Here is a 10,848-nt window from a genome sequence, read left to right as displayed (position 1 = left end):
CCTGCCTCTGCCTCCCAAGTGCTGGGATTAAAGGCGTGCACCACCACCACCCAGCCTACATGTAGTTCTTGAATAAAAGAGTAAGACTGCTTTCAAAGATGGAAGAATTTGGTGTCTTGTTTTCCACCACTAGTTAAAAAAAAAACAAAAACAAAAAACTGTATTACTGTTCTATTAGCAAATGCCTATGAAGACAGAAGTTCTACAACAGTAAAGTCAAGTCAGAATGAACCTGCAATTTTTATAACACCAGTTACAGGTTCAAGCATCCTTCCAAACATAAAACATTACGTTATAAACACTCAAGGATCAACTGAGTGCCTACTATGTGTGGGGAATTATAAGGCTTTAGAGTAAATGAATTACTTAATAACCAGATTCCTCTTTCCTCCCCAAGGTAGTTCTTTATCCGAGGCAATACTAATTCACTTCAGGTAAACAAAGAATTCAGGACAATATGTTCCTAATTGAGGAGTCGGTGGCAGTGAGGGGCTGGACATGGCAGCAAGTGGAGAATCATCCCAGGTAGAAGAAAGTGCCAGGAGAAGCCCCTTACATAGACAGCTGATATATTCCCTGACCCCAGGGAGGAGGCTTAGTCTGAGAACAGGCGAGGAGGTCACGGACTTACTCTACAGGCCAGGAGAACACTGAGTAAGATGGTCTGCCTTAAATTTCAAGGAGGAAAGTGCTGGCGCTGGGTTGACTGTGTATAGAACAGACTGTAAGGAGGAGTTAGAGTAATCAGTCTGCATGCAAGAGCAGGGCCTAGCGAGTGGTGCCGCTCCATGTATTCTGATAGCAGAGAAAATTGGAACTTGTCATAGACTAGAAGACAGGTATGGGGGTGGGGGGTGCAGGCAGAAGGAGAGAGCCATGAAAGGAGCACTCTGACATTAGACACTGGCGAGTGTCAGCATTCTTCAACAAGGTGAAGGAAAGCTCAGCAGGAGTCGAGATGAGCCAGATCAAAGCAGTGAAGGCAAGGTACAGAATACATGAGAAATATCTCCCGCTATCTGATTTAATCCTGCAGAATAACAACTTTATGACAATGTAAGTAAAATTCCAACAGTAAAACATCTTTGGCTCACATTTATTTCCCATGTCTCAAAGGCAGAGAATGATCTGCTGAAATTCTTATCTCTCTGCTCAGGTTACATTTAAGTCTTAAAATAGCCTCACTGGATATGCTGACAGACAGGCAGCACATGCATACCTTGGCTGAACTGGAGCCTCACTGACAGCCTGAAGTCTTTGCTGCAAACACTCAATTTCTGCTCTGTGGTTTGCTTCGGTGTCCTTGAGCAGCAGCTGTCCGGCAGCCACGGGGCTCTGTAACTCCTGGACTTGCCCCTCACACGCTCTGCTTTTCTCACTTGCTGGCAGAGAAGACACCTTGCTCTCATGACTGACATCTGTGTCACAGGAACACAATCAAAGCAAGCCTTGGTGCAAGATTTTGGTAACAAAGCAAACATACTTAGTTGTGTGTACAGAAAATACTTGGATTTCTTTAAATACGCTTTTAGTGATAAGCTGGGTTGCAGTTTCGCTTATTCTCATTGATGAAAACAGGAAAATCGGTTGAGTCAAGATTACTCTTTCCTCATGGCTTAGGGTCACTAAACCAAGCAGTTTTACATCTTTATGTTTAAAACAATTTAGAAGTACAGACTATAAGTCATGAGGAAGGTCCAAAGAGATGAGGAGTCTTGGCTTTTCACTTTAAAGATGAGTAAACTGAACAAGATGACCATGAAATGTTCAAGTCATCAAATTATCAAGTTTTAAAAAAGCAAATGTATAAAACCTTTATACACTTGAGACTTACCCAGGCTCTGTAAAGCACTCTGAGAACAACCTGACAGCAGACTGGCTTCCTCTTCTGCCACATTTTCTTCAGCAAATTCCAGTGTCACACCATCTGTCTGTTGTTCATGGATCTATTGAAAACAGAAGAATAATGACGTGAATATACAATCCAGGACTTGGAATCTATATTGAAACAAACAGAATGTTCTGCATTAGGTCTGTTCTTTAGTCCCCTAAACCTGAGCCACTCTGAACCAAACATTTTGTTTCCTTTGACAAATGCCTCACTGTCATTGCCACAGGAATTAAACTGTATTAGCAATGTTCTTTTATATCCAGAGGAATGTTCACTTTGAAAAAACAAAATGTTTCACAGAAATTTGAACTGTATGTCCTTTTAAGTTTCCACTGCATCAGATTTTTATTATCAATAGTTGACAACAAAATTTGTATTTACCTCTGGATGATGGGTTTATGCAAGGTGGTACGTTGCTCACTACAATGTGCTCTTCAAACATTTAAGATCTGTATGTTCAACTTTGAGACAAGGCAGAGTAAGATTACAAAATCAGCTTAACTGTGTGCACGCACAGACACCACAGTGTATCAGACCTCACAGTATATATTAACTCGCTGAGGAAATGAGGCGAGTGGAGAAGTAACACTTGTGGTGTCTGAATGTAATAGCAGGGCCTCAGAAGAAAGACTCAAGTGAATCTGAGCGACGGGAAGAACCCATACATGGCCTTGGCCTTAATCATTTATAGCAATGACTTTCTGGAAAGGCTCTGTGAGAAAAACCTATGCTTTAATGAGTAAGGACAATGATCTTGTTGTCATGGAATTAAATTGGATGAAAAAGGCAAAATGAAGCTAGTTAAATAAACAGTATCTACATTACAATAGCAAGGGGAAGAGAGTCTTGACTTGCCAGACTCAACAAATATAACTAGCATACGATGAAAAGCAGTGAGGTGCAGAAAAAGCTATATTCCTAGAGGATATCTCAACTGGTCACTGCTGTCTACATAAGGAAGACTCTACTACACTCCTACCTCCTGGATGTTTCTTAAGCCCTTGCTTTGAGTGAGAGAGAGTGTGTGTGTGTGTATGTGCGATATTACATGTATATATGCACATGTTTGTGTAGGTACATGTATTTGGGGGGATGCATGCACACAGAAGTCAGAAGTCAATATCAGGAATTTTCCTCTGTCAATCTCTCTCTACCTTGGTTTTTTAGACAGTTCCTAGATGCATCTGAAACTTGGTAATTAGGCTAGACTTTCTGGATCCTTCTGCTTCCATCTCCCCAAAACAGGGATCACAGAACATGTCACCTGGGTTTGGAGGGATTAAACTCAGGTCCTCTTCTTGCAGAGGAAGGACTTAATGGAGCCATTCTCAACCCGCTGAGTACATTTAAACAGGGAATCTCACCTATTACTTCCCAGGGATAAAATAAAAAACACCAGATAATGTAACTTTACAGTGTAATATTTACTCAACTCACAAACACCAACTAAGCCTTTATCACGTGCATTGCACATGCTGTGCTAACCAGAGGGAATAAATGCAGAATTCTCTGTTTAAGTTTGGAATCTTGTGGACGAGGCAGATTAGTAAACAATTAAAATAAAATGAAAAAGTAATGTGATAAAAGCATATGCTTAAAAGAGAGTGTTGAAACAGAAAGAAGGGTAACCAAGCATCTAGATTTAAGAGAAGGCTCAGAGGAACAGAGGGAGGATGTGTAAGCCTGGGAAGGCAGCCAGAGATGACGCAAGAAAGGAACTTAAACAAGAACTGTAACAAGAAACAGGAAGAGGCCAAGAAGTACAGGGAGGATGAGTACCCTAGCAGCAGGAAGAGCAATAAAGCCGGGAGTGAGAGTGAGGTTCACTTGGCTGAAACAAGTGTTAAAGTTCTGCAGTGATGGCTGCAGTCCTGACCTGATGCTGATGGACTGTGGGGAGCTGGGCAATTATAGCTAACTGCTGAGTTAAAAACCGCTTGTTACCCAATGTGCGCAGAACAGTTGACAGGACAGTTTGGAAATGTCTGTCTTTTGAAAGGGCTGCTTCCAAGTTTTTCTCTTGGCAGTAATTAGAAACCTAACTAATAAACTGCTCTCTATGCTAACATAGGCCTGCCCTGCCTGAATGGTCATTGTTACATTGCTACAGAAAAAGCACTGTGGTCTGTCTGAACACTTGTGGAAGTTGCCTACCTGCCACTTGATAGAAAACCATGGACTCCTAAGATCAGGTGAATGCCATTGGCACACAAACTGAGCATGATCTTACACTCACTCAGGAAAAAATTGAAGTGTGTCAAGTGACTCTACTAAGATCAGACACAATGCTGTAGCCAGTATTGGACTGAAGGGCTGGGGCATAGCCAACAGTTGGTGCTGGCTGAACCACAGAAGGCAGTGGGGCAGAGAAATGTGGCCCATCAGCGGGCACACCAACAAAAGTACACAAAGACAGAGTTAAATAATGTTAAATGTGATCTCAGTTATGTGCAAAACAACTAATTATCTTCTTTAACATATAAAGACAGTCCCATTGCCTTAAAAAATACTAGATGTAGGAGTCTACGGGTGTAGTTTAGTGATAGGCTACTGTTGTACTGTGTGTTTAAACTCCAGTAGATAAAAAAAGACAGACATCTATACAACTAAATACAACTGTTTCATACTTTAACATTTGACATCCACTTACACTTCATCATGACTTAAAAACCCATCTCAGGGTTTTTACATACTATTTGAATTCTGGAAGTTTTCTCAGCTTAGGATATAAATGCTCTAATACAAATATATAAATGATTTAGTATTTCTAGCATCCTTCTCCATGTTCAATTTTAGAACTTCCTTATTGACAAAACAGCAGGTAGTAAAACAAATGCAGACATCATGTCCTCTATGCCACAGACCTTGCGTAAGCGTGTCTGCAGTACCAAGAGCTTGCTGCATTCTTCTGTCACTTTACCAAGAAGGATCTGCATGTTCTCTTGAAAGTCTGAATGAAGAACAAACAATTATAATAATTTCATCTCACAGTACAAGTTTACCTCTTTTACAAAACAAGATTTACCTACCCAGAACTATAGAAACATATCAGGTAGTAATAAGTCCATACATCCAGTAATAAAAAGTTTAAGAATCATTGCTAGGAAGTAACTGGTATGACATTATCTTGAAAACTTTATCTTAAGATACATTAGTTTCTGTAGCTATGTATTAGGAGGTTGCTCATTTCCTATACAAATATACTAGGAACATAAGTCTGTTAAGGAACACCAATAAATTCAAAACTAACACCACATTTACATGAAGAAAACTATCTCCTTCTATATTTAGCCCTGCCCTGGTCAGCCTGAAATGGCGGTACAGACGCAGAGGGCCAAGGACTTACACAGATGCATCTGCCTCTGCCACCCTCGCATGAGCTAGATTAAAGGCCTGGGATTAAAGGCCTGCATGCACCGCCACACCTCACAAAGGTCATTTCTTAATGTATCTTAAAACTCAATTTTTATCCACTTTTAAAATTATAAACCATTAATTTAAACTTAGTAAACTCTAAATTTTAAAGATTAAGATCTACAATTAGAACAGTTAACAAAAAAGAATTAGAATAAAAATAGATTGAAGAAATCGAGGAGAAAGAAATATGAATTTCATGGCTAAAAATAAGATACTAAGAAAACTTATCTATCATTAAGTTGTTTAAAGTTACGTTTATAAGCAATTGACTTAAGCAAAGTAAATACTGTTTAACAGTATAGTAAGCTTCTTACCTTGAACTTCGTATCTATACTCTTGTAATTCTGGGCTTTGATTTTGAGAAGTGTAAACACCAGAATTCTCTTTCTCTTCTACATTCATTTCACATTTTAAAGGAGTATCGCATTCATCGAAAACATTGTTTAGGGTCTATTAACAAAATTGGATATTTTAAATTAAAATTTTAATTTTTTCTCCTAAATATTAGAAAACATTAACCTAAAGGCAAAAGGTCAAAATAGTATGAATGGATTATGAATTCCCTCTCCCTCCACATATGAAATCAATCTACAGAGAAAAACTATTTCTCTTTGACATGAAATTATTCTTTTATCAGGAAGATAATTTTAACTATACAAAATAGTACGGATTTTTCTGTTTTCTTTTAATTCTGAAATATACCATGAAGGGTAAGCAATCATTCTCGAGCACAGTCCCCACTCCGGTACAATTGCTCTCATTTCCGAGCACAGTCCCCACTCCGGTACAATTGCTCTCATTCCCGAGCACAGTCCCCACTCTGGTACAATTGCTCTCATCCCCAAGCACAGTCCCCACTCCGGTACGATTGCTCTCCCTTGAAAATACCTCATTACTTCACCAACTATCCTTGAACAAACATCACCAGGAGAGAAAGCTCAAAGAGGACAATTAGAGAGCTCTGTCAAACCAACCAAAATGATAATATATCGAGGAGGGGATTATAATAATGTCATTTCTATAGTATGCCAGAGTGTTTTCTGAGGTCTGCACACACAAAGTTACAAGTATCCAGCACAATGTTCTCCAGAGAAACTGAAATTTCCATCATGTAAGACAACATTTCATGTTCCAAGGTTTGATAAGCCATCCAAGTTAGCTTTACCTTTGTCCCTCACTTAACCAATAGCCAATGACTTAAAAGACTTTTAAAAGCCAATGTTTTAAGTCGCTGCAACTTCCTGCATGATTTTCAGTTAAGCGGTATTTGGGCACACTGAGATTTCGGCACAGACACAAGGTAAACGTTTACCACATCAGTGACCTTAATGAACAAACTCTTTTCCTGGAAGGTTAAACAGTACCTCCCTGGCAAGAACAATGATTACAGAGTCTGCACTATTTGAGACACAACTTATCTAAACTTCTTTGTTCTTTTTCTGTGGTGCCAGAGACTGAATCCAAGATCTCAAACATAACAGACAAGCGTTGGATCAGAGTCACACCCTTAGCTCTAATTTCCTATTGTTCCAAACTGGCTATCAGGAAAAAGGCCAATGCTCATTTTAAGCTTAGAACTCAGGAATACTTTGTAAATTACAGTTCTAGACAAAAGAGATTTGGGCAAATGTGAGTGGATGGTTCTGTTCATTAAATCAGAAGCAATATGGATTTTGGTACCTCCCATCCAAAACCACTTTTAAAGGAACATCTTACCTTTGAAATGTGAAAGCATTTCTCAGATACTGCCTTTTGAAGTCGTTCAATGAGCACCTGTAAAGGCTCATCACCTAGCAGAAAACACACCACACATGAGCCATTTGCTGCATATATGTAAGTACCACTGTCACGTTTTAATGCCATCACCGAAGCTTCCCTAGATAAGACACACTTCCATTTCTTCCAAATGTATTTTTCACTGTGCAATGTAGTTCTCAGATAAATTTCTAAGATTTGCTATTACTATCCTATAGAAGGGTTTATACATTCAGTATTCTACATCCCAACCCAAGAATCTATATACTTATCCTTAAATGCACCCTTGCAAGCCTCAAACTCTCCCAAGACAGTCGTCCCCTCTTTGCACAGAGACAGAGTTCAGTGGTAGGGTGCTCTCACTAGTATGTGCTAGCCCTGGGTTTCAGTCCTAGTATTGCAAAATTAAATCCATTAGTTAATTATTAAATATATACTTTCTGTTCTCTTCTCTTCCCAGAGACACAGATCACTACTCACAAGACTGTCTTGTCACCTAACAATCGACTGCCAACAGAAAACACTAGACAGGCTATCTGAAGAGGTATCAATACAAGCAATGCATGCAAAATCTTACTGAATTTAAAAAAAAAAAAAACAGCAAATAACTCTGGAAATGAAAAACTCGCCTCCTTCTTTAAGTGACTCTTGAAATCTTATCTTTGTTCAACAGACCAAGTCCACTGGACACTTAGGAAGTCACTCCTAATGGTAAACATGGGAGCCAAAGGTGACTAAGGGACAGGAAGCCAGAATAGAAAAATTACAAAACCCTCAACAACAGCTACCCCATAACAGGTTCTGCCTTCCTCTGTGGTCTCTTCAATGTCCTTCCCACAGCGCCACCAAGATTTTCTGCTCCATCTCCAGGGCGTCTCACTCTACTTCTGGCCTAAGGGACTCTGGTCTTTCAGCTCCATGTAGATTGTATTTTTAGCCTAAAAGTCTCTCCTGGGTTTTAGACTACTCCTTTCAGTTGACTAGTGACTATTTCTATTACAAGTTAACACATATACTTAACTCAGAATGTTCTAAACTGACTATATTATTTGTCTGTGGTCTGCTCCTCTTTGTGACTGAAACTACATAGGCAAGAAACTTCAAGATTATCCTCAACTTCTACCACTTGCTGCTCTAAATTGCCTGTGACAGCATTTAGCTCTAACTGATAAGTTTCACTGTCATTTTGTTTCCCGTCTCAACATTTATTGGTTATTGTTTAACTGATCTGCCCATCATAATTTTATTTTTCCCAATTAAGCACACTGGTGTCCTCTTAAATAAGAGTATCACTGTTGCTTCCTCTCCTTAAACACTCTGCAGTAGGTCTGTCTTACCAGTAGCAGGAAGCATACGCCTTCAAGGTATATGAATCTTCTAACCAGGCACGCGCCACAATCTTCAGCTCATCCCCCACTACTTTCTATACAACTTGAACTTTTCACTGCTCCAAAATGAGTCTCTTTATAAGGTCTATACTTGACACTTCAGAAGCATCCCTCAGTTCCCAACCCAAGTGCTCCTGCTCCACCTTCACAGAGCACTCAACTCTTCTCCTCTTCCTTCCACTCTCAGTATTCACCCTGGACCCAGGTCAGCTGGATTACTTGTTAGTCTGGGATACCTCCAGCTAACAGTACAGCCAACGATGTACACATGCCCTAGACAGATGGGCAATGGCTCGCTGCTGGTGCTTCAGAGGTTCTCAGTTCATGTTCCAAAAGCTTTCTGAATGAATGAGACTTCCATGAGACAATGAGGCAGTGAGTTTGGCTCTCTTGAGCACCTCAAGGACATGAATAAGCAACCCCGGGAGTCGGATGCAGAGCCCCCTCACCCCACGGGGCCTGAGACAGGGACAGAACTACAAAAAGACGCCTTTGAGGGATGAGTAGTTGTTTCATGGAAATTAGTCGGAAGCCGGTCGGTCGGTTACCTGTCTCCTGCATTTTAACATTCTGGAGCTGGCACTGGTGCATTTTATGAAGTTCATCAATCTTTTTCTGTTGAGCGGAAACGAGCTCATCTTTAAGGCTGCAAAGAGCTTCCTCCCTCTCCTTTTCCATGTGTTCACGAACCTGATCCGCATGAGTTGAGTAAACCACAAAAAGGCATATGCGCTGGGCCTCCATCTGCAGCCTTAAATCATCCTTAAAGAGAATAGGTATAAACATGAGGGAAAATTAGAACAACAGCTTAGCTTATACGTCTTTACATGTACTGGGCTTCCAAGGAAAACACATGTCACAGTTTTAAAAGTCCTATGAAGGAACTGGCCTGCTTTATAGTCTTCATCCAGATGCCCAACCTACATGTCTTTCTCAAGAAAGGCTGTGTCATGTTTTTACTTACTATCTCAGTGTAATCATAAACTGGGATAGTTGGTATAACTAGCAAGATTTTAATCTTTTAAGTAATATTTTACATGCTACAAAATAAAAATAACGTGAATAAACACCAATGCCCTCAAAACTCAAATTGATAAATCTCAATGGTGTCATTTTTTTTTTATTCCATCTACAGCTCCTTAGATTTAGAAAGAAAACATTAGAGAAAAATTTTAATTCATGACGTTTAATTATTCCTTGCCCACAAGGAATTGTTACCAAAAATCTAGAATGTGTCTACTATTATTTCCCAGTGAACATGTAAACAGCACATTATCGTGTATATTTCTATGTATTGACACAGAGGCATTTATTTTGCAAATTTCTTTGCATTTTAATATCAAATAAAAAATGCTTTTGAAATCAACTCACATATGTGACGGGTTAATTTATTTTGACTATGGTGAAGTACAAATAAACAATCTACACCTGGACCATTTTCCTTTGTGGACACCAACTGGATATCCATAAGCTTGGGTCCTTTAAATCAAGCGGTGGTAAATGATTACATACATCCACCTAAGACAAATGAGTAGATGTTTTGCTAGTCAGCTGTGCAGCATGTATCAGACTCATGTGGCCTTCTCGCTGACACAGGTCCATGGTATCTGTCCTCTGACCCCGAGTCAGGAAGCTTAGGACAACACTAGTTCTGCCTGTTTCCAAGTGCAGCTGCTTCCCAGTGACCACACAGCTACTCAGGAACTGCTGGTCAGAGTTAAAGCACAGGCTTAGCTTTAGTAGCTAAATAATTTTTTGATATAATTGAACTAAAATAAAATGTGGATGCTTACATCCTTGTATCCTTATCAGTAAGTCGGTTATTTTGCCAATGTGATGATGATAAAATGCTATTTTACTCATATGAATTTGTAAGGCTAAAATACTTTTTTTACATTCCTTTGTCATTTTGGTTTCTTCTCTGAGACACATATCTCTTCATATCTTTGGCTCATTAAATCCTTTGTATTTCCTCAGGTATTTATATTACATTTACAGTACTCTGTTTGTAACATATGTGGCAAACATCTGGCCCTAGTAATGAAACATGTTTTAAGTTCATGAAGGAAACATGATCAAATTTCTAAATGCTTTCCTTTGACTTTGCTCTCTTTAATTAAAGGCTTCCTTGTCTTAAGATCATAATTCTACTTTATTTACTTCCTTCTGTCTAGTACGTCTTTGACTAACCTGGAGTTATTTTTTTCCTAAAGAGTAACTATGTAATTCACCAACGCAAAAACAATTCTCTTAAGGCAATCATTGAATTTTCTGAGCCTTCCCATTGTCTTGGCTTGTTGATTCAAGTCTCTTCTCAAATATTATCTCACCAAAATACCCTCCCATGAATTCTGTACAAGAGAGAGGGAGAGGGAGAGGGAGAGGGAGAGGGAGAGG

General features: G+C 39.4%; 1 protein-coding gene across 5 annotated transcripts in view; it reads right to left on the bottom strand.

Moving 5' to 3' along the window:
- The window catches only part of Akap9 (A-kinase anchoring protein 9), a 146,899-nt gene that overhangs the window by 98,024 nt on the left and 38,027 nt on the right, over window positions 1-10,848 (bottom strand). For all 5 annotated transcript variants that reach the window (XM_029535100.1, XM_029535101.1, XM_029535104.1 and 2 more), the window contains 6 exons: window positions 9,000-9,213; window positions 7,025-7,098; window positions 5,623-5,758; window positions 4,756-4,841; window positions 1,835-1,946; window positions 1,220-1,418 (listed from right to left, as the gene is read on the bottom strand). In XM_029535100.1, the coding sequence (XP_029390960.1) occupies window positions 1,220-1,418; window positions 1,835-1,946; window positions 4,756-4,841; window positions 5,623-5,758; window positions 7,025-7,098; window positions 9,000-9,213 (821 nt within the window). The remainder of the gene's footprint in view (window positions 1-1,219; window positions 1,419-1,834; window positions 1,947-4,755; window positions 4,842-5,622; window positions 5,759-7,024; window positions 7,099-8,999; window positions 9,214-10,848) is intronic.

This window comes from Mus pahari, chromosome 2 (genome assembly GCF_900095145.1).
Source record: "Mus pahari chromosome 2, PAHARI_EIJ_v1.1, whole genome shotgun sequence".
NCBI classification, from domain to species: domain Eukaryota; kingdom Metazoa; phylum Chordata; class Mammalia; order Rodentia; family Muridae; genus Mus; species Mus pahari.
Note: the sequence above shows the minus strand (reverse complement) of the source record. Positions and strands in the feature narration are given on the sequence as shown.